Source organism: Triplophysa rosa, linkage group LG5 (genome assembly GCF_024868665.1).
Source record: "Triplophysa rosa linkage group LG5, Trosa_1v2, whole genome shotgun sequence".
In the NCBI taxonomy this organism is placed as follows: Eukaryota; Metazoa; Chordata; class Actinopteri; order Cypriniformes; family Nemacheilidae; genus Triplophysa; species Triplophysa rosa.
Genome location: NC_079894.1, coordinates 23001592 through 23023057, shown reverse-complemented (window position 1 = coordinate 23023057; position 21466 = coordinate 23001592). Strand labels below are relative to the sequence as shown.

Genomic DNA, 21466 nt, shown 5'->3' with positions numbered 1-21466 from the left:
GTAAACATGGCAGAGTTTCGGGAGACACAACCAGGGTGAATCCACATTTTTTTTATTGTTAGCTAACAGTAGTAGCTATTCTATAGGCTATTTGATTAGTGATTTATGAAATGTGTTTTGATTCATGCAAAATTTGTTAAAAATAGCCAATATTGTTCATGTGATATTAACAAGTTTCCCTTACCCTTTTCATGTAAAATTATACCAAAGCCGCTAGAGCCTGCCATCGAGGCTAAATAAAGCTTAATGCAGAAAAGCAGGAGCATGATGAGCTAAAACGTTTATTTAAATTGTGATAATAATGAGTCATAGCTGTCCATCAGTTGCACGCGATTGGCTACAATGCTCAACGCTGCAATAGGAAATCAGCTCTTCAGACAGAGCTTGAACACAAATAAGCAGGCACGTGTAAAAGCAGCTTCGCATCCGCAATGAACCGCAAATAACACATGAATAGCCTAATTTTTCCACCGTTACATCAAATATTAGCGGTTCACCCGACGGGTGATGGTTCTGACACCATTCAGCCGAATAACGCTTCATGAGAGGAAAAAACTTTTTTTGTACGTTTTGCTCATGAAAAAGCAATTACATGGACTGGACATGGATGAGTTTGTGACAGAATTCTCTAAAAGGAGCACAAAGTTAATTCTGTGAATATTATAGTGATATGAATAGCTCTTTTTATGTTGTCATCAAATCTTAAATTACCAAATTGTAAAATGTAAAATAAATGTAAATGTTAAAAAAGCAAAGAATGTAAAAATAAAAATGTTATACAATATTAATACGAGACGAAGGATTCAAAAAGCTTTTGTAAATAGTTCGTTTATAGTAAATAGTTTGGGCCAAAAAACGTTCTGTCGTATCTTTCCGTTTCTATCTCATGATCTCTAAGACATCAGCTTGCGGCCTTGGTTTCCATGGACACCGAAGCTCGCGCTAAGGACTGACTTTCTTGTCTTGTGTATGGCAAAGCTTTAAGGCAACATCTGCACAGAATGCAGACATCAGAGAACGCATCCCATCGATTAAAAAAACGATTCAAACCTTTGACGTCAACCGTGCAAGGTCGTGAAGAGACTACATTTGTATGAAAACGTTTTCAAAATGCGTCACCCCTCTTAATTATTACAGGAAGCTAAGATCAGGTATAAAATAAAAATGATTGCTTTGAACCATCTGTTTTTGCAAACCTTTCTTAAATATGTAGCGTATAGGCTACGTTTAGTCGTAAAGGTGGAAAAATGTAATGTGTTGTAATGAAATATAGTAAAAAATGTTACTATAGCCTAATTACAGTAGCTTTTAGATTTACTACATTTCAGGATGGCTTTGAAATATATAATTAAAATAATTTGATAAATTATTTTAATCTAATCGAAGTTGTTTTATCTAAAATACCTGCTTTTTATTTAACAGGCTATAGGCTATGTAGCCTAGTGCATTATTGGGTAAATTATCTCATGCTGACACCTACTGGCAAATAACGCTTGTGTCGTTCATTTGAACTAATACTTAATTCAGGTTACTGTATAGTTAAAATGATTGATTATATATGAAAAAAAAACAGTTTCAAGAGGGATATTGATCTTAAAATAGACAGCCTGTTTTCATAAACTCATAAACAACGCAGATTAATTACATTAAAATCCTTCCAAACTTGTAGGGATGAAGCTTTTTAAAATAGCAATACAGTTCATTAATCCATCCCGGTTTTTTATTTCACATTTCAGTTTAAAATAAAAGTCTCTCAAAAAATCTCAATGTCCCTGATTACAACATTCTAATAATAACATCCACATTTACATTAAGGATCATTTACCATAACCAAAGAACTACAAATAACCAAAGGATAGTACAGAAAGAAAACAGTCAATGAAATAGCACTCAGAAGTCACAAAACATTTAATCTGTGTAACATAATTTCAAGGCCAAATTGCAAATAAATAGGACTTTCTTGCTTAACCCCAGTGTCATAAGAGAAGAACTTTACCCATAAACACATCCCAAACCTGCTCAATAACAAAGACTAAACATATTCAGAAGAAGCGTTACATCTGTACATCTGCTAAATGGATTTATGCATCAAAGTTCGTGTTTCAGACATATTTACAAAGTGGATAATAAAAGCGGAAAGATTACGTCCACGAAATATCGTTTTTGTGTTTCTCCAACACAATCCTAAAGTCTCATTTTTAAGATACATTTAAACAGTTTGGTGGAATCTAAATCTAACAAGCTGAAGCCTGTTTGACGCTACATTGTTAATACAGCAATGCCAGACCGGCCAATGCATCAGACCAAAGTAGATGATGGAGATCTCTCTGGACTAACAGTCTGATTGGTCAGATGCTCGTGGCAGGAACCAATGACATTGCAGGACTTATTCAAGCATAATCAAGGTAAGCGGAGTGTACAGCAGCATGGTCAGACGGAATGAGACACTCCCCGATGTAAAACACAGAAATAAATTATCAAAAGTACAAATTCCTATACACCACTTTTAATTTCCACTGTGTAAAAATAGGCAATCGACATCCTCCATGAATTCTGAAACATCATTTGCTCTCAGTTCCTTTATGAAAAAAAACGAAACAAAAAGATTTCTGTAAAGAGTGTCATATGTCGGGAATTTAAGAAGTCTAAACGAATCAAGAAAACAAGAAACAAAATCCAAACATGTTGACCTACTAGCCTTAACAATGTTAAGAGCTGAATACAGACGGTTACAGTACATTTCCATAAAAATAATAACAAATAAATGTACAGATTTAGACAACATTTGCTCGTATTTGCAAATCCCACATTCGTCAATGTCCGCAATACAATGTTTGTAGTTTAAGCTTGTTTGTTTGTTTTATATCGCCTGAATCATGCAAAGTCAAATACGAAGTTGTCAAAATCATAACCGTGTAAGACAAGAGATCTGCACAGCATGAAGCAGAATAAACACGTCTCCTCCGTTACAGCAAAGAGGGTCGGAGACATTCGTGCTTACTGTGAGTTTCATTTGACATGTTTCAGAATACATTTATATTGCACATTCAAATTCATAGATCTGGTTCCTACAATGACAATATCACAATATAATGCGTAAACAACCCATAAAATGACTAGTTAGGAAACTAATAGGGTAGCCAAACTACGGCACACTTGAGTCCCTTGGAAAACCTCCATGCAACACAATGGCTGACATCATAAGAGCACATGACAGTTTTTAAAAAGCATTACAAATTCAAACAAATGGAGTTCAAAGGAATATCTGCTGCATGTATGGAGTTATACGGAAGATCAGAAATCTACAGTATGTGGATGAGAAAACGTTCACTTCCGTTCTGGACTGGAAAAAGGTCTGCAGCTATTTGTACACAGTGATAAATGTGCACCAGCACCTGAATTACATCATACGTCACAACTATTATTATATTACTATTATTATAACCGCGTTTTGAATGTTGGTAAACAAAAGATGCCGAGGTTCCATGTAATAAAAAAATAATAATCAAAATGACCATTTCATGAAAATGTAACATTGAAATACGATAAGAAGCATCTCATACACATTTAGATCTTCCAAGCCCACACAACGATGTTTCAAATGCAATCCTTGAATAAAGCAACGTCTAAATAAAAGAAACAAAAAAACAACACGGATGACCAATATGCAAAAAGTTTTCCTGCATAGACTGACAATACATATTCAGTGTGACCGCTTGTGCTAAAGGATGGAGCTCATGTAAGGGCAGGGCGGAGCACGTCTATCCAACTGAACCAGACGGAACGAAGGAAAAGCAGTCCAAAAGTTTACAGTCTGTAGGTTGAATCTTGTGTCATTCTTGTAGCTCATCTTCGTAACAATAACTGATCCATAGAATTGAATAAAAGTCAGATTTCCATTTCTTAATACCTGCTCCAGCAGGTGACGTATGTTGTCAATCTGTTTATGTTTAGGTCAAATCATATTTTAACAAAAATTCAAGTGTGTTTTTGATCGCAGAGTATCACAGCGAGCAGGAAGGCTGAGGATTGGGGGTGTTTTCTGCGTATATATAGGAATTGTGGTTCGGTGTGAACCCCTCATCTCTTCCCCATCACCCCGCTGGCAGACCCCCGTCTCATTTACTTTCCCCCGTACATTCTCTCGATATCGTCCTGATAGTGCGTTTTCAGCTCCTTGCGTTTGAGTTTGAAAGCGTCGGTAACCAGGCCTGTTTCAGGAGTCCAGGGTTCGGCGCTCAGACAGATTTTCTTTGGTATTTCGAAGCGCTCCAGCTTACCTGTCAATCAAAAGACACATTTAACAGGGTTTGTTGTTTTGGCCAGTTTAACTACTGTAACTTTTAAACTTGTAACTAGGTGGGAGATATCTAGCATACGTATTTTTAAATAAAGTGGATTCAATATATATATATTTTTAAATGATATTAAATTGCTTTATTTAATTTTATTTAACATGTAAATATTAATCATATTTTCTTAATATATTATCAGTAACATTATTATTAGTTAATTTCTCTACCACAATACTCACTGATATTACAGCAATTCACCCCCCAAAAAACATTTCAATAGCTAAAGATGGTTTTAACGGATGCAAGTTAACTTCCTGTCTGTGTTTGATGATCGGTCTGGCTAGTGGCTAATAATATAACTATTTATATTTAATTTAGATTATTATTCAATTATATTCATATTTTATGGTATAATCATTGTATTAAATAAACAATTTGTTGAATTTGATTGTATTTTAATTTTATCAAATAAATAATTTGTTGAATGGGTCGCATTTAAGTTTAGCCAAGAACCAGTTCTACTACTGGTAACCCAAAATAATACTGGTTAGACATACTTTTAACTGGCTAGCTAATGTAATTTACTTGTTATTTCATTTGCTTGTTTTCAGAAATAATCTACAGGTACTTTATTTTTTGCAGATGTGTACTGGAAGTTAAGTTTGGGCCACAAAAGCATGCATAAACAGTTACGTTTGTTTATGTTGTTGCTTTGAAACATTTCAACAAAGTTTGCTGCTGACTGACCTGTAATAGCCGCTTCAGTGATAATACCCAGAACCTCTTTCTCCATCTCTTCATGGTTACAGATCTCTTCCCATGATCCTCGGATGCCTCTCTGCTCAGCAAGGGCGGTTAACTGCTTCTGATTGGGCACCACGAAGCCAATCACATAAGATTCTTCACTGTGTTAAGAGAGAGAACATTTTTACATTACTGCTACAACACTATACACACATATACAACATTTATAAAACGTGCTGAATGATCCCACACGTGTGTTTTCTCTGACCTGTTGGCGTAAGCACAGATATTGTCGATGAGGGGGCAGTTTTTCAGGATGGCCTCCACTTTCCCGAGAGACACATATTCACCAGCCTGCAACTTCACCAGGTCCTTCTTACGATCTATAGACAACATACAACCACACCAAAACTAAAAAAAAAAACGAAACTCCTAGGATAGTCAAACATTTGGCAGATGCTTTAATCCAAAGTGACGTGCATTATACATTTGAATAAACCATTTGTCTTCTAATATTACAAATCATGTGTGTATCTGTACCGATAATCTTGAGGCAGCCGTCTGGGTGAAACTCCCCAATGTCTCCAGTGCAGAACCATCGCTGGCCATTCTCATCCACGAAGAAATCCTCTCGGTTCTTCTGCTCGTTCTTATAGTAACCCATGGTGACATTGGGCCCGCCGATCAGAATCTCTCCTCGTGGGTTTGGTTTGTCTGTGCTGTAATAGCCGCCTATACAGAAAGAAAGAGGAATAACTCAAATGTACCTAATCATTTGAATCGAATTAAAGGGACAGTTCTCACAAAAAATCTGTCATTTACTCACCCGCAGGTTGTTCCAAACCTGTATAAATGTCTTTGTTCTGATGAAAACAAAGGTATTTGGAATAATGTCAGTAACCAAACAGATCGCATCCCCCATTTACTGCCATAGTAGGGAAAGTAAATACCATGGGAGTCAATGGGGGATGAGATCTGTTTGGTTACTGACATTTTTCACAACTAAGACATTTATAGAGGTTTGGAAAATTCTGAGGGTAAGTATATGATGACAGAATTTTCATTTTTGGGTGAACTGTCCCTTTAAGTTGCTCTGATAAACATTTAAGAAACGTAAGAATCAATAGTTCTTCATTAAACCAGAACTTACCTTCCTCCCAGTCTTTGAGAGTGATCTCTGAGCAAACCAGTGGAGCTCCAACCCGTCCAGTGTTGTAATCCCACACTACACACACACAATCATATTATACCTCTGCAGTTTAACACATGAATCAAGACATTCACTGCCTTTTTAAAGTAGTAGGAACCACTCAAGTGTTATAAAACTTTTGATGACCTTGGCGTTGTTAGCACCACACTTTACCACCGAGCTAAAGGAATAAGTCGCTTTGGTTCCCCGGCTTCGTGGCTCTCATGCTTACCCTCGCAGATAGTCCCGGCTCCGCAGGTCTCGGTGAGGCCATAGCCCTGACCCACAGGACAACAGAAACAGATGTTCATGAACCGTTGAGTGGCTGCGGACAGAGGAGCTCCACCAGACAGCAACACACGCATGTGACCGCCCAACAACGAGCGGACTTTGTTGAACACCAGCCTACAGACACACAAGTACAGAAACAAGCGATTGGACACACTGAATTACTGTGTGTTATGGAAAAAATCGTTGTGGATTCGGCCGTTGTGTTCTACCTGTCACACAGCGGCGTGCTGTATCCTTTGGAGATCTGTTCCAATTTGTAGTTGTACGCCAGTACGAAGAGTGTTTTTTGCACGCTGCTCATCTCCTCAACTTTAGTCATGACGTTCTTGTAGATGCGGTCCATAATTTCCTACAAGAAGAGAGAGAGAAAGATCTTTCACAGACGTGTCAGACTCAACCGCTGGTATAATACGCATGTACACGTGAACTCTCTAACCGGCACGGCTGCCATCAGGGTTGGTCGGAGTATGCTGGTGTCTCCTTTACTGCCTTTTTTAATTTTGGATGACTGTGGGGGGGGGAAAGAGCAAAAATAAGGAATGCCACTATAACGTTTTTTGTTAACTTTGCAGTATTATCATAGTCAACAGTTCCTATCCTACATATTTTTTTAATCTAAAGAGGTGTACAACATTCTGATGCAGCCAGATCTTTGGCTCCGGAAAAAAGTCACGTCTGGGACATGTTGCAAGACAGGATGTAATACCATGATAACACATCAAAACGTCTGTTTGTACCTGGTCAGAAAGAGTCTGAGGTGATGAGTACCCAATGCGACAGCCGTGCGACACACACACCAGCTCAGCGCTGAGCTCCAGGACATGAGCGAGCGGCAGGTAGCCAATATAAGTGTCATTCTCACTGCCCGAATAAAATAAAACGCTTTTTTTTAAACAAAAATCCTTAACAAAATACAAATAAACTGCATTTGAAAACTGGCAAATCACATGTTTTGGTGAGAGAAACATACTCCAGGTTAGGGATGCGCTCAGCCATGCCGGTGATGCCCGCGATGATGTTGCTATGGGATATCATGACTCCTTTAGGAATGCCTGTAGAACCGCTGGTGTACATGATCACTGCGTTATCAGACGGCTGAGGATGCCTGCGGGAGATCGTAACTGCACGGACACAAAAAAAACACACATCACTTTAGTCATTCATGATCCAGTGAAAAGTCTAAACCTTTCATGTAAATCCTTCAGAGAAACCTGCTCTAACAATGATAACATCTCAAGAGGGTTTTATCATCTGACACAAAGGTTGAGTGTGTGGGATCTTATCACTGATCTGCTGTCCTCATCTGACAGGAATACACTGCCAATGAAGCTCATTCTTCTTTTCCAACTAAATCTAGCTTTCCAGCTTATTTGGTCTTTCGTCTGTTCATGGTGCTGGTAACCACAAAACATGATAAATGATGGCGTTTTTTGTTCACTAGTAGAGATGTACAGATAGTTGGGCCTCTTACGGTTCTCAGGTTTGGATCCCAGTTCCTGCACGGCAGACATGCTGTGGACCATGATGCCACGGGGCATATCAGGCCAGCGGCTGGGCTTCTTATCAACCACTATAATGTGCCTCAGTCTGGGAACGTCCATCAGAATGGCCTGACAGAGAGGGAGAGAGAGACCATTCCCAATTTTCATTTAATCAGCATTTCTAGATGTAGTGTGGCCATTCCAGTCCAGTGTCTGTTGAAATTTCAACAAAATCAAACCTCAGGAGTGACAAAGTCATCCATCAGCAAAGAGAAAGACTGACAGCACGACAAGACACATGGAAACTGTGATAAAAATAGAGGTATTTTCCAAACTATATGTACAAATATAACTGTTGTATTGTTTAAAAGTGAATATGAACTTGAGTACGGTATTTGATATGGAGCAAAATTTGTGCCAAAACTAAACAAACAATCCAGCATTTTGCAAACAAATGCAACCTTCTTTGCAAAAGAAACTCAACTCTGACACGAACAGAAACCACTTTACAAATACATAATGCAATTTGAGAGAAAATGCAAAGGTGTAACATATAAATGTACTGTGATTAAGACACACCTTTTTATGAGATTCTCTCCGCTAGATTTTCTCACAAATGGGATGATGCAGATTTTCTCACAAATGTTCGATTTTCTCACAAATACAGTTATGCAACTTCTCCCCAAAAAAGCAGACAGATCTATTGTTTAACTTACATTTACATTCCTGTTTTTGATGTAGTTTATTTTATTGCAAAAAAATGCCCAATTAGCTTGAAAAAGCCAAAAATAGCATCATTCATTTTAAACCTAAATAGACTAATGGCAACCGAACAATACAGATGACTGACTGATACAACTGCCACGACGATATATGTGCTTTTTCATCTTTAATAGCCTAGAAAACTCTCCACTTTAATGCCAGAGCTCTAGAGTGTGACCAAATGGTTGCATTTTGCACTATTTTTCCCATCAATGCGACCAGTTTTTCTTAATGGTTGCACTGCTGCATCTGCCAAAATGATTCATATACATTTAAACTTTGATGTGCATTAATGTTATATTGTTCAAACAGTGCATCCAGCCACTCCCTTTCACCTCCCCTCCCTCTGCCATACGTTTATCCATCACCAAAGCCGGGTGCGAGAGGCGCATTCAATGCTAATGATGAAGTGGTCATCGACTTCTGAAGAGAATATCTCTGCTAAAGGATCGACTGAACAGACGAGTAAAGCGCTCACTCTTGCAACTAAAATAAATATGTTTTGACTCCAGAATGCAAGAATTTCACCGGCTGTGGTAAAAAACAGCAATGACAACCAAATGTGTTCCATTGTATGCAGTGTGAAGAAAACAACATTTACAACAGGGTGTTTAAACTTTAAGCATTGTACTACAGTACTGTATAAAGCTCCTCAACGATCCTACAAAGCATACAAAATGTTAAAAATAATGTTAAATATTTTTTAGCTGCGAGTCGCTATGGATAAAAATCAAACATATGTATCAATGCAACTTTCATGAAGAAAAATCACTAAAAACCAGAGTTGCATCTCGGAAAGAGCGCGAAATACTAAACTGAAATCTCTTTCACGTCGTCTTACTCAAAAATTAATAAAAGCAAAACTATGTCAAAATTCTCATATTAGAAAATATCCTTGTAAAAGTAGTGTGTTTTGTGAACGTAAACAGTTGGGAAACAAGAACGAGAGAATGAGACGGATCTAAGGGTGACAACATAGCAAATGCATCCAGGTTAGTTGTACGTAATTTGTATATTAAAACCAATGCATAATTTATTGTTTTTTTTTATTAAGAACAGCAACTGATTATTATTAACAGTTTCAATAAATTTCATGAGACTAACTGAATGAAACTTGATGAATGAAATTGGTCTTAATTCAGTTTCTGGCACTCGCAATGGTGGCACGGAAGGGAATGTTCAAGGCTACAGGTTCACAGGTTCACAGTACATTTATATGTCACACCTTTGCATTTTTTCTCGAATTGCATTGTGCATTTGTAAAACGCTTTCTGTTTGTTTCAGAGTGGAGTTTCTTTTGCAAAAAAGGTTGCGTTTGTTTGTAAAACGCTGGATTTGTTTGTTTAGTTTTGGCACAAATTTCGCTCCATAATTTGATGTCTGAAAAAATACAGAGCATATTATAGGTTATTTTGACCAGTTTCCCCAGTTTTCAGTTTCTGCAAATAAATGGAAATAGAGACAACCTTAGAAGATAAATATTGTTAGTAGGTCGCAGAATAAAAACAAAATTGATAATTTTACCTAAACACATAGGATACCTATAAATAGTAAATATCTCTGTTTACATTGTTAGGTTGTTTTTGCTTTCATTTGCATTTGTTATGAATATTTATTTATCTTTGGGTTTAGATCCAGTAGATTAACCAAATACAGACCCAACCAGACATACAGAAAGAGAGAGAGACTGAGTTAAGTGATTCCTCCCCCTTTTAAAATAACCAATAGCGTTTAGTTTTCCTCACAGTCTGGAATTTGATGAGAAGCTGAAGTGCAGAATGATAAATATCATTTATCCATATTGGCACAAGTCAGACATAATATGTTTTTAATGTCTTATCACCTAAATGCCAATTTTGTCCATGTTTTGTAAAGCACTAGTTTATAGATATCACTAAGACTATATATTAAAAATAAAAGCCTTCAAAAACTGAAATTTCATGGAAACTTTAAAGTAAAGACATGACTATTTTGGGCAAAATTTCCATCATGTTGTGACAGCTGTGAGGCCATGGCGTGTACCCAAATCATTTTAGTCTGTATTGTGTTTCTGATGCATGTAGCATGTTCTCACCCTGAGGCGGCCCTGCAGCAGGTCTTTGCTTGTTATGATGTGAGTGACCTCAGTTTCATTCAGACCATGAGCTATAGATGCTCCTCCCAGTGTAGAATACAGAGTCACCACTAACACACAGAGAGAAATGTTCACAAATGTTGTCATTTGATACAATGTTTATGAAGTTACGATATGTTTTACCTATGTTATGTTTGTACCTACTGTATACTCCATGCTTTGACAATATTGTATTATTACAATCATGGCAATGAAGCAATTTGTATTGAATTAAATAGAGAGACACTTACTCACACCTCCCTTCCAATGAGACAAAGATCAGGTGAGAGGCCTAATCCCATTTTGCATAATTGTCATTACAATAGAGGGCATGCATTGACGTCACTTTCCCACATTTTCCCCTGCGTGGCAAAACACCCAGCAAAATGGCTGAGGAGAATAGGAGAAACAAAGAAACTGGGACTAAAACACGCAATTATTTGCTGAAATTACAAGCAGCTGGACTCGACGGTGATCCTTACGTCGTCTCTATGACTAACATAGGAATCAGGTGTTCCTGGACACTGAAATGTTGCGCAGAATTGCATTTCCTGATATTGTAAGCAGTCATTTTGCTGAGTGTTTTGCCATCCAGGAGGGCACGCTCCGGCGTGCTCACGTGGTATTCACATGGTAAAGTGACGACACGTCCATACCCTCTATTGAAAAAGAAGTAGTGACCTTCTTTTCCACAATGCAAGGGGGTGTGAATAATATTAGCAAATAATATTTACAAGATGCCAAATCTATCAAAAATGGTATTCCATATGATTTGGGACTCGCAAATTAGGGGTCGACCGATATGTGTTTTTCAGGACCAATGTCCATACTGATTATTACAGATCTGATTACCGATATTTTGAAGCGATATACATATATATATCTGGTGTAAAAATATGTACAAAATTAAGAATAACAAGGGCTCTGACAAACACTTTGCACAAAAACCATGGTTACTACACGTTTACTGTAGTAACACCGTGGCAAACAGTAAGGAAAGAAACAATAGGCCTACTCGTCGGAAAGAATGCGCTCCACCTGATGCAGCCACTCTTGAAACGCGCAGTAAAATCAACATATTTGACAGAGTCTTGCTGTTTTGTTGTGCCATTGTTTGGGGGCTTGCGTAACATTAGATCGTGTGAAATAGAGCGCTCTGTGCGAGGATGTGATCAAATAATGAGCTGACGCGGGAGAAACTGTACCTGTCATTACTTTCATACATAGTACATAATCAGAGAATATTTGTTTAAAATATTAATAGTAAAATACACAAATAAAAGGCATAAAGGAAAAAAACTGTTACAGATGCTGTTCACATTTACTCAAGACAACCAGCCGTGCTTACGTGAAGCAGCTCGAGCTAGAAAATGCCATTGCTTTCAGTGCGAGAGTGCAATCCTTTCAGTGTCTTTAGCCTTCCGTGTTGATTGGCCGGACTCATGACTTCCAGCAAATCAGATGGGCTGTGGGCGGGCATTGCTCAAGTCCAGAGAGTGGCGTGCCACGTGATACAAGTTGGAGGCTGCAATTAGGGTTTTGACTGGAAGGGATACAGCTACCTCCACTGGGCATGCGCACTTCAATACAACATCATTTTTGTTACTCTGAAAACACTTTTTTTATTATTGTAACGACAGGTTTAGGGTTGGGGTAGGTGAAGGCGTTAGCTAATGTCATTTATTGTAATTATATGGCGAGATTTGGCACCACTTCCAGTGGTGTATCCCTTCTAGCAACAACCCTGCATTAGAGCCAAATAGCGCATCTCAAAATTAAATGACTTTATAGGAAAATCGGCTTTGAAAATGACCGATGTCGATAATCATACAAATGCTTAATATCGACGTCGGTAATCGGTCGACCCCTAACGCGAATATAAATTTTGCATTCTGTTTTGGACGAATTGCATGCAAATTGGGATGTAACAAAAGTGAGATTTTCTGTATCAATTTGCCTGCCAAATGCATGTGTGTTTGTCTGTGTGTGTGTGTTTACAAGAGTGAATAACAGTTCGGATTTCAGTGTGAGGATAAGGACATCTGCATGTGTGTGTGTGTCTTGTGTGCTCACATGGGAAGTTGTACATGAAGCAGGCCTGAGCGGCTATGATCCATTCCGCCCGTGTCTCGCAGAAAATGGCGATGTTACACAGGGGTTTCTGACCCAGCGCGGCGAGGCCGCTGCCAAACCTCTGAGACTGATAGAAAGTGTCCTCGTACGACAACCAGTTATAATCTCCCAAAATCACCTGGCAAGAGAAAAGATGGAGAAAGGGATCCATGTTGCATACATTTTCAGACGCAATATGTGATTTCTTGTCTCCAGTACCATAAACAGTTCTGGACAATAGCAGGCTGCAGATAAACACTGTTTACAGAGAGAGACGACCACTGATGCATTTCCTCTGGAGTGCAGTCACACTCAAGAGAGCTTGCGAGCGAGTTCTCTCGGGATCTGTCTACATGACCTTAGACAGAAAGGACCCATACTTGAATGTTGAACGAGAAACACAAAATAATGAAATGGCCATTGTTCACAAAGTGTATTCAACTAATATCCGTTTAGCTTGCAACTAAAATCTATTAAAAAAATCTGAAGCCTAAAATCTAAAATGCACACTGCAGTCCAGTAGAATATGTTTAATGGAAAGTGGATTCTGACGAGATGAACACTTTGGAGGGTCTTTTGTACCTTCTTGAAGACTTTGCCATTAGGCTGAATTTCATCCTCCTCATTCAGTAGCTCTCTGGTGCCGAGACAGTCTCTTTTAGGGAAATGTACTACGGCGTATTCAAACACTTTATCCAACGTGTCCACACCCTCGTGCAGCAGGGACACCAGACGCTGCGAGCTGTTCACCGCCCGGTACGGCCCTGCGGGTTTCCCGCTAACCTGACAACACAAGAGACCAGAATGAGGTCATGGGAAAAGATCTGGAGTTAAATGGACCAAACTAAAAATCCAAAATCCACCTTTTGCATCGAATAAATTATTTTCATATTTATTATTATCATCATCACCAGCAATTCACTTATTGAGTGACATCAGAAAGTAATGAGAGAGATTCAAATCCCTCAGCTAAGCTCGACAATCGTTTTATTTTTAGTTTATGATCACGTCCGGTTATTCATGCGCCGTACTTTTAAGGTATTACAGGGTTTGCTTAATCCCACAGATGTACTCACTGAACGCGCTTTGATCCGTTTGGCTCGGGCCTGGCTCTCGCTGGCTCCCGAGAGCAGATACCAAGGTATGAACGTGATGACTGAATAAACCCAGACCACCGATCGAAAGACCTGCAGAATCAGAGGAGACATATCCTCCTTCAACTTCATCCTGAGAGGAACGAGAGATCAGGAGATAGGAGTTAGTTATACATGGTTTCTTTTTGTACAACTTCTTTATTTAGTCGTTTTTCAACACTTACTCTGTATTGCTCTTTACGCTTCTCCGTACGTGATGGGGTTTCTCCTCTTTTAAAGGTCTTATTAGCCTCTTTGCTAATGTTTTGTGTGGTGTAAATGATGCGCCTCTCTGATGTTTTTAGTCAAGCGTGCTGGCTGATTGGGCAACTTCCTGTTCCATTTCTTTGTCCCACTCCCAGATTCCTGCTCTGACAGTGTGAAAAGACTCTCGGGAATCAGGATCAGCTCTCCTGTAAGGAAATTAAAAGCGAAGCACAGAAAATTTTGACACTTTCCAGAATAGATATGCAGACTCAAACTTGCATCAGCCACATTAAAGCCACCGCTTGACATGTCATTTGCGCTAACTGCCAAGCCACGGCTCTGATAGGGCATTGTGTTGCCATTTAACTGGGGACAGCTGGTAGATAGTGACGACTGTGAAATCAGCAAATAAACAAGACAGGCTTTGTTGCCCTTAAGGGACGAAGACTCTTCTGTTTAAGACAAAGATGTGTTCATGAACGCATGTGTGCTGAGGAGAAAGAGATAGGGGTGGATAAACATATCCATGAAATCCAAACAGGTATATAAAAATCTGCAATAATGCAGCAATGCATGAGCAATACTGAAACAAGGATTGTGGGCACACGCGCTGCAGAATTGCGACATGATGTTAAAAATGGACGACTGGTTCTCAATGACAAAAAGCCCTTTAGAAATATTCTTGTCAGACGCAAAACATTCTTGCACAATTTAAGGAAACAAATAAGAAGGAAATAACCTCTTTCCGAATGTCTCCTCATAGGAAAAACACAGACCACAGACTTGTTCAATGCTTGATGTGTATCATATTTCAAAACTCAAGAGGAAGGTCAAAAGACAAACCAGAGACGTTCTGGAGTATCAGCTGTACTGCAGACGTGTGCTCTCTGTGAGCTTAAGCATCGGGGTAGTTGTCCACCTGAGTGGGTTTTTGAGTGTCCGCCCGGTACTACATCTAGAGAGCAGAGTGACCCATATAATGACCCATATATTGACATTTATACAAATCACTTCTCACAGACGTGACTTCACAGATGTAAAATGGTAGCGCTTCATTTGTGGCATGCTTTTGCATTTTGAAAACTGGATGCTCCATTACAACCGTTTTTTCATTTCAAAAACAGCATTGCGATCCTCAGACACGTTGGACTAGAGACAGGTAGCACTTAGATGTGACTGACCACCTACAACTGGAATTTCACAGACTACAAAGAAGTGTACTATGTAGACATATTCTGTGTTTACAACAAGCTCCGTTTACAGTCCGCCTAGAACATTTAAGCAGCAAAAACAGCCCATATGAAAATATTAACAGCATTTATCAACTTAAAGAGACAGTTCAGCCCAAAATAGAAAAATCAGTCATCATTTACTCACTCGCAAGTTGTTCCAAATCTGTATGAATTTCTTTGTTCTTAGATGAACACAGAGAAAGATATTTGGAAGAATGCTTGTCACCAAACAGTTCTGGCCACCATTGACTACCATTGTAAGAAAAATTGCTTCATAAATTTCTTTGTTCTGTTGAACACAAAAGAAGATATTTGGAAGAATGTAGGAAGGCAAACAGTTTTTGACTACCATTGTATTTTTTTCCTATTATGGTAGTCAATGGTGGCCAAGAACTGTTTGGTTACAAGCGTTCTTCCAAATATCTTGTTCATCAGAACAAAGAAATGTATACAGATTTGGAATAATTTGGGGGTGAGTAAATTAATATTTGTGGGTGAACTTTTCCAATAACTCACTCTTTTTTAAATGTCTACACTAGAGGTGTTAAAGCTAACATGTTGTGGAACATCACGTGAAACCTTCCTTTTACCTTAGTGTGATAACTCCATATTTACAATTCAAATGCTTTATGGGCATAACCAGGTGCAATCAAACCACCTTTACCATTGACATTTTTTAAGCAAATGTACTACACATTCTCGTAAATGAAAAACAACCAACTTATAACACCCTCTCTGCAACTCCAGTCCTCAGTACTTAATTAATTGATGCCCATTGAAGGTATAACAAGCACGAATGTGATGAACTAGTACACTGGAAGTACACTAGTTTACAGGATACAGTGCAGTGAATATCTTTTTTAGCCAAATTAACCAAATTTAGCCATCACATATTATCACCCCCAGTAACCCGATACAAACTCACCTGCACTGCGACAACACACCACCACAGACAGGGAGAGAGGGAGATGTCTCATGACTCTATTTTAATTATACCTTCATTTAGTACAGTCATTTAGCATAAAATGCTTTTATTAAAAGTCATTTGAAGTACACTACAGTAATTGCCTGGGAAAAAACAGGTAAGAGTCTTGCTCAAGGTCACTATACTGAAAGTTTCGTGAATGTTTTGAACTTGATTTTGCTTAACACCATTTTACAACACACAACCCCACTCTGTCATAATCATGTGCGTTTTCATATTAATGCTTTATGATGTCAGTATTTCCCATACTTTGGCACTTATTTACTGAGAATGAGTACCATAGAAGGGAAACAAGCCGTAGTTTGAATAATGTGGGTATAGGAGGAACCAATCATGTTACCACACCAGGGAATGAAACTAAAATAAAGTTTGAAAAGTGACTGGTTGCCTTTTTTCTTGTGAACAAACTCCACCACAAAAACACATGAGTGCACACACTGTTGTTTGGCTCACCTTGTAACAAACTAAAGGAACAGGAATACATGTCAGTTAAAGCCGGTCTTTCAAACACACACACACCTGGATTACTAAACGAAGCCCCATCATTCATTACCCACAACACCCATCTGGCACCACCAAAGCTTCCTATGTATGATCAGACCTGTTTGGCTGGTTCATTAGGGTGTGAAAATTAAAGGTGCAAGTCAAAGGAAAAGTCAAGTCAATTTACAACCAAGAACTGTTATTATTCTGTCACAAACTACACTGCTAGTGTGTGTAAATCATTTTCTAGGTGATTGTAATTCACAAGTGATTACTGCATAGTCTATATAGTCAAAGTCAAGTTTAAGTGTTGCACCAAAGTGCTGTACAATTAAAAGAAAATTAGAAAACTGTTAAATCAACATTTGTGAAAGATCACAGACAGCTTTCAGTTTCTAATCTTTCGTGATGCATTTTCTCTCCCTGAAAATGAGCTATTAAAATATCACTGAAATAGGACAATTACAGTATTAAAGGAACAGTTCAGACGAAAACACATTTTCATCCTTTAATCATGTCATTGTTAAGCTTATTGAGGATTTTGCAAAATATCACCTTATTTTGTTTTGTGTAATCATATGGGTGACTATTAAGTTCAGCTGTGGCAATATCTTGGAATGCATTATTATGTTATCAGAAAACGTGAGACTTGAATAGTGTTTAACCAGCTACGATGGTGGTGAATCATGTTAAGAAAAAAACTAAAAAAAAACATGGTTGGTGACATACATGTGTAAATAAATTAAAATGTCAATAAATGGATCAGGCATACAAAATTGAAGTGTGTAAAGCTCTTTAAATGGTCATAAACACAACCAAATATGATGTCACCTACTCAACAAAATGCTTAAATTCATATGCTATAAACACTGGACTTAGTCTGTCAAAATGAATCTCTGAGACGTATGAATAATAAAGTCAAATCCTGTAAATTAACATAGCCAGTACATTGTCTTCTTTCAAACATCTTTAACATATACTGTCAAATACATAATGCTGGACTTCCATGTCAACCCACTATTGTATAAATCAACCACAAAAAACTGCAGTTCCATGCCACTAATCTCTATCCTAATTCATTTAGCACATCGTCCTAAATTTGCCATAAAAGCATCCCAGCTGATGGGGTGAGAAATGTGTTAGATGTGGGTAAAAGACAGAAATGATGGTGTGATCATGAAGACCAGTGTTTAATGTATGCATGCAGCATGTCGTTGCTGTCTGGTAACAGAAGAGGCCCGGGTGATGATCAGGATGACAGGAATGCGATGCCAGTGCCACCCGTATCCCACATTCCTCTAGCTGCTGAGATCTGTCATATCATGTAAACTCTCATCATACAAACCCCCATCTTCGCTTTCTCTTCGCGTATGCGAGGCTTTTATATATAAGCCAACCCTTTCCGCGCGCATCTGCACCATACATTCCGTACAAACAATAAACGCTCACCTTATTCTTCCGCCGCTTCAGTCAGACTCACAACATCCCATTTAAAAACGGCACAGGCAACCAATACAGCTTGATGAATAAAAACGATGATTGTTATCTTTTCTGTGTCGCTGTATATTGCGGTCTCTCGCTAGCACCGGCCGTCGCTTCAGTCCGGAAGTGATGGAAGCGTTGTCATGGCAGGGGCCGGCTCCTCCGCGCTTCGATTGGCTGGCTCCGGGTGGCGCGTGTTAGAGGCTGTTATGACGTCAGGCCGGGGTTACAAGCGGTCATTATTGATTTCATTGATTTATTTGTATATTAATGTGGATATTTATCGAAATTGTGCATTGAATTTTAGCTGCAGATAGAATAGAGACGAGTAAACGTGGCAATACTGTCATTAATGCTTTTGGTGGCTCGTGGTGATGCTGCATCCCCCCCGAACAGATGGCAGTTCCGATTCACATTTTTCCAGAAAATTCCCATTCGGCGTTTTGGGAAATAATTTGTACAATATTATATATATTTGTAAACAATATTTACAACGAAGAGGATACAGCGCCGCTGGTGTAGTGGTATCATGCAAGATTCCCATTCTTGCGACCCGGGTTCGATTCCCGGGCGGCGCACTGCTTTTCTGATGCCGAATAATGGCAATTATTGTAGGTTAATGTAATTAGTTGACACTTTTGTCCAAAATGTGAAGAAAACGTTTCAACCTAGAGGGCAAAAACTGACAATACAAGTAAAATCAGAGCTAATGCACCAGTGCAGAGACAAGGTGAGAGATTTATTTGTCAAATGTGCCACAGCAGAGGAAATGCAGTGCTTGTTCACAACGTTCATTCTACTATTTTATACGTTTCTAATATTTTAAATATTTCAGTAAATATTTTAGGCTCAGATAACTTACAGAACGTAAAGTAGTAAATTACATACACAATAATGCAGTTTGCAGATAAATTATGGCATCAGGGTTTACCCAACATGCATTGCGACAGGAACAAGTTTGATTTTATCATATCATTATCGAATATTCATTGAAAATGTAGAAGCGCACTCTGTTGTGGTTTTCATTCTTTCTTCGAATATTGAGGTGCTGAATGTGCGCGTTTGTTTGTTGCCTCTTGCAGAATCATTTAGAAGCATTTCACACAAAGATTAATTACACAAAAACTAAGGCATGTAGTGATTTTGTCACTCTCCAAAGTCAGTATAATCTCGTACCTGACAGGCGATATCCTCAACCAGGTACAGGTATATGGCCTACCTATTGACTGCGAAATGAATCTCATCGACTTTGTAAGTAATTCTTATGTCTATGTTGGAGAGTATAGTGTGTAGGCCTACTGTATGTAAGATGATAACAGCCAACGATGTGTATTACTCGGGTTGATGCAAAATAAAACTCTACACTCATATACTGTATTTAGAACAGATACACCCTATAAAAACACCATGAACTAAGTATTCTTCATTCAGAGAAGTTTCACCATCCCTAAAGCATTTCTACAAACCTTAAGAAAAAGAGTTGCTGCACGAGCCAGCAGAGGTCGCTCATTACAATCATATGGTCATATTAAGTGAGATTGAAGTTAATTATTATAGAGGTAAGGACATGGTTTAATTTAAACTCTTGGTTACAAAAAGCTATTGTACATTTTCATTATCATTATTGCACAGCAACAAACACAAATCACACAAGGTTCTTTTGTGAAGACAACAATGAGGCATATTGTGACACTATATGGGGTAAGTTGTCACAATGGGAACCTGTTGTTTCTTGACAGATTTGAGAAATAAAATCCTAAAAGCCATAAAAGTATTACAAATTGGTTGTAGGCTACGTAATGGCATTTTTGTAAAACAATTATAAAGCACAAAATTAGCAAAAGAGATTACCAGTAACACAGAAACATTAAATCATAGTTTCAACCTTTAATGTTAATAATGAAATGTTTAAAATAGCAGTGTTTAATAAAAACATCTGCTCATGACAATACTCCTTTACAAAACACATTTTAATTGAATTCTACCTTCACTATGTAATTGAATCTTGCCTTAATAAGTGTGGGTTTTCTTTTTTGTATTAATGTTTTTGTATTTACCCAACAAGTATTATTAAAAGGATGATATTGTCCTAATTTAAAACAATTGCTACAGAAAGGAATAATTTAGTTAGAGAAATATTGTGACAACTTCTCAATGTGACGACTAGCCCCGGTGTGTCTGTCAGACTTGTAACCAGGCTACTCTGCTTATGTTATGAAACATCATGTATTGTCTTTATAGTAGGTTGTTCTTTTATCCTTTTATCCTGCCAAGTTTTTTTCATTGAGTCTTGCTTAGTAGAGGACACAGAGGGAGCAAATGTCCTTCAGTTTCTAGAAGAAGATTTTTACTTTAGTTTTTTAACTTGTGTCTTTCTAGACAGATTCTGCCCCATTAACTGTGTGTGTTTTGTGTTTGGCATGTGTGTATTCTATGCTGCAGGTCACCTCTTGTCTCCACTTAACCTTAAGTGCACTCACGGCATGTCATGTGGTGTCTCATTACCAGCACATGTAAGTGCACTTTTTAAGGCAAGCCATGTCTGACCATGCAGGGCTCTACAGTAACTTATTTTTTTAGGATTAAAAAATGTAGGAGCACAGTCAATTTAAAAAAACATTAATTTGGCACCATATCCCTAGTGAAAAATGAATATACTAAAATGTATTTGAAATACATTTATTTTATGCTAAGTATACTGCAAATCCATTTACATCTTAGGAATCATCCACTTTCAACATACATTTTCATGATAATTTACTCACCCCTGTTGTCATCCAAGATGTTTATGTATTTTTTTTCTTTAGTCGAAAAGAAATTAAGGTTTTTGATGAAAACATTCCAGGATTTTTCTCCATATAGTGGACTTCAATGGACTCCAAGCGGTTGAAGGTCAAAATTACAGTTTCAGTTGCAGCTTCAAAGGGCTTTAAACCAGGGGTCTTCAACTGGGGGTC

General features: G+C 38.2%; 1 protein-coding gene and 1 non-coding gene across 2 annotated transcripts; one reads left to right on the top strand and one right to left on the bottom strand.

Moving 5' to 3' along the window:
• Positions 1-1890: 1890 nt before the first annotated feature.
• acsl3b (acyl-CoA synthetase long chain family member 3b) lies at positions 1891-18634 on the bottom strand. Its single transcript, XM_057334289.1, has 17 exons — positions 18477-18634; positions 14306-14533; positions 14064-14214; positions 13570-13770; positions 12949-13126; positions 10837-10946; positions 7991-8129; positions 7490-7640; positions 7257-7380; positions 6956-7027; positions 6729-6868; positions 6461-6633; positions 6190-6264; positions 5580-5771; positions 5308-5422; positions 5043-5200; positions 1891-4280 (listed from the first exon to the last, which is right to left on the bottom strand). Exons 3-17 carry the CDS (start codon positions 14211-14213, stop codon positions 4123-4125), a joined length of 2136 nt encoding a protein of 711 aa, XP_057190272.1. The 5' UTR covers position 14214; positions 14306-14533; positions 18477-18634; the 3' UTR covers positions 1891-4122.
• Positions 18635-19016: 382 nt separating this feature from the next.
• On the top strand, positions 19017-19087 carry trnag-ccc (transfer RNA glycine (anticodon CCC)). Its single transcript has one exon. It is a non-coding gene; the product is annotated as a tRNA-Gly (tRNA).
• Positions 19088-21466: the final 2379 nt, after the last annotated feature.